Source organism: Naegleria gruberi, assembly GCF_000004985.1.
Source record: "Naegleria gruberi genomic scaffold NAEGRscaffold_57, whole genome shotgun sequence".
NCBI classification, from domain to species: Eukaryota; Heterolobosea; class Eutetramitea; order Acrasida; family Naegleriidae; genus Naegleria; species Naegleria gruberi.
Genome location: NW_003163270.1, coordinates 307,953 through 309,005, shown reverse-complemented (window position 1 = coordinate 309,005; position 1,053 = coordinate 307,953). Strand labels below are relative to the sequence as shown.

Below are 1,053 nucleotides of genomic sequence, written 5' to 3'. Positions count from 1 at the left end.
GACCCAAACCCAAACCCAAACCCAACCCAAACCCAAACCCAAACCCAAACCCAAACCCAAACCCAAACCCAAACCCAAACCCAAACCCAAACCCGGGCCCAAACCCAAACCCAAACCCAAACCCAAACCCAAACCCAAACCCAAACCCAAACCCAACCCAAACCCAAACCCAAACCCAAACCCAAACCCAAACCCAAACCCAAACCCAAACCCAAACCCAAACCCAAACCCAAACCCAAACCCAAACCCAAACCCAAACCCAAACCCAAACCCAAACCCAAACCCAAACCCAAACCACCCAAACCCAAACCCAAACCCCCCCCCAAACCCAAACCCAAACCCAAACCCAAACCCAAACCCAAACCCAAACCCAAACCCAAACCCAAACCCAAACCCAAACCCAAACCCAAACCCAAACCCAAACCCAAACCCAAACCCAAACCCAAACCCAAACCCAAACCCAAACCCAAACCCAAACCCAAACCCAAACCCAAACCCAAACCCAAACCCAAACCCAAACCCAAACCCAAACCCAAACCCAAACCCAAACCCAAACCCAAACCCAAACCCAAACCCAAGTGTCAAACAAGGAGATTCACTATCCCCATTAATTTTCGTCCTCGCACTAGATTTTATCCTTCAACAATTGTTTGATCTAGAAGGCTTCGACTACAAAATGAAATATGATAGTATAGGATTTACAATTAACAACTCAGCAAACATGGACGACACTGACTTCATAGCAAATACACAAGAGAGATTGATTGCACTATGGAACAGATTCAATAACAACATACTAGCAAAATATGGAATGGAATTGAATGAAAAGAAGACTGAATACTTCACAAACAGTGATAAAAAACACATCCTAATTGGAGAAACCAAGATTGAAACAAAACCTTGGATAAGAAAATTAGGGGACTTTGAAGATCAAGTAGGGAAACAAAGAACTACTCAAGCGATTGAGAGAGTCAAAGCAAAACTAGGAAATATCAAAACTTGGTTCTTCACAATAGAGCAAGCCATCAAAATAATCAACTCAGATATAATTCC

The 1,053-nt window shown here is 43.6% G+C and overlaps 1 protein-coding gene across 1 annotated transcript; it reads left to right on the top strand.

Moving 5' to 3' along the window:
* On the top strand, positions 1 to 654 carry NAEGRDRAFT_52592 (uncharacterized protein; the record flags this gene model as incomplete). The annotated part of the gene is made up of 1 exon (XM_002672005.1): positions 1 to 654. A coding segment is annotated over one exon (654 nt), but the record flags the coding sequence as incomplete, so codon positions are not given.
* Between the last annotated feature and the right edge of the window lie 399 nt (positions 655 to 1,053).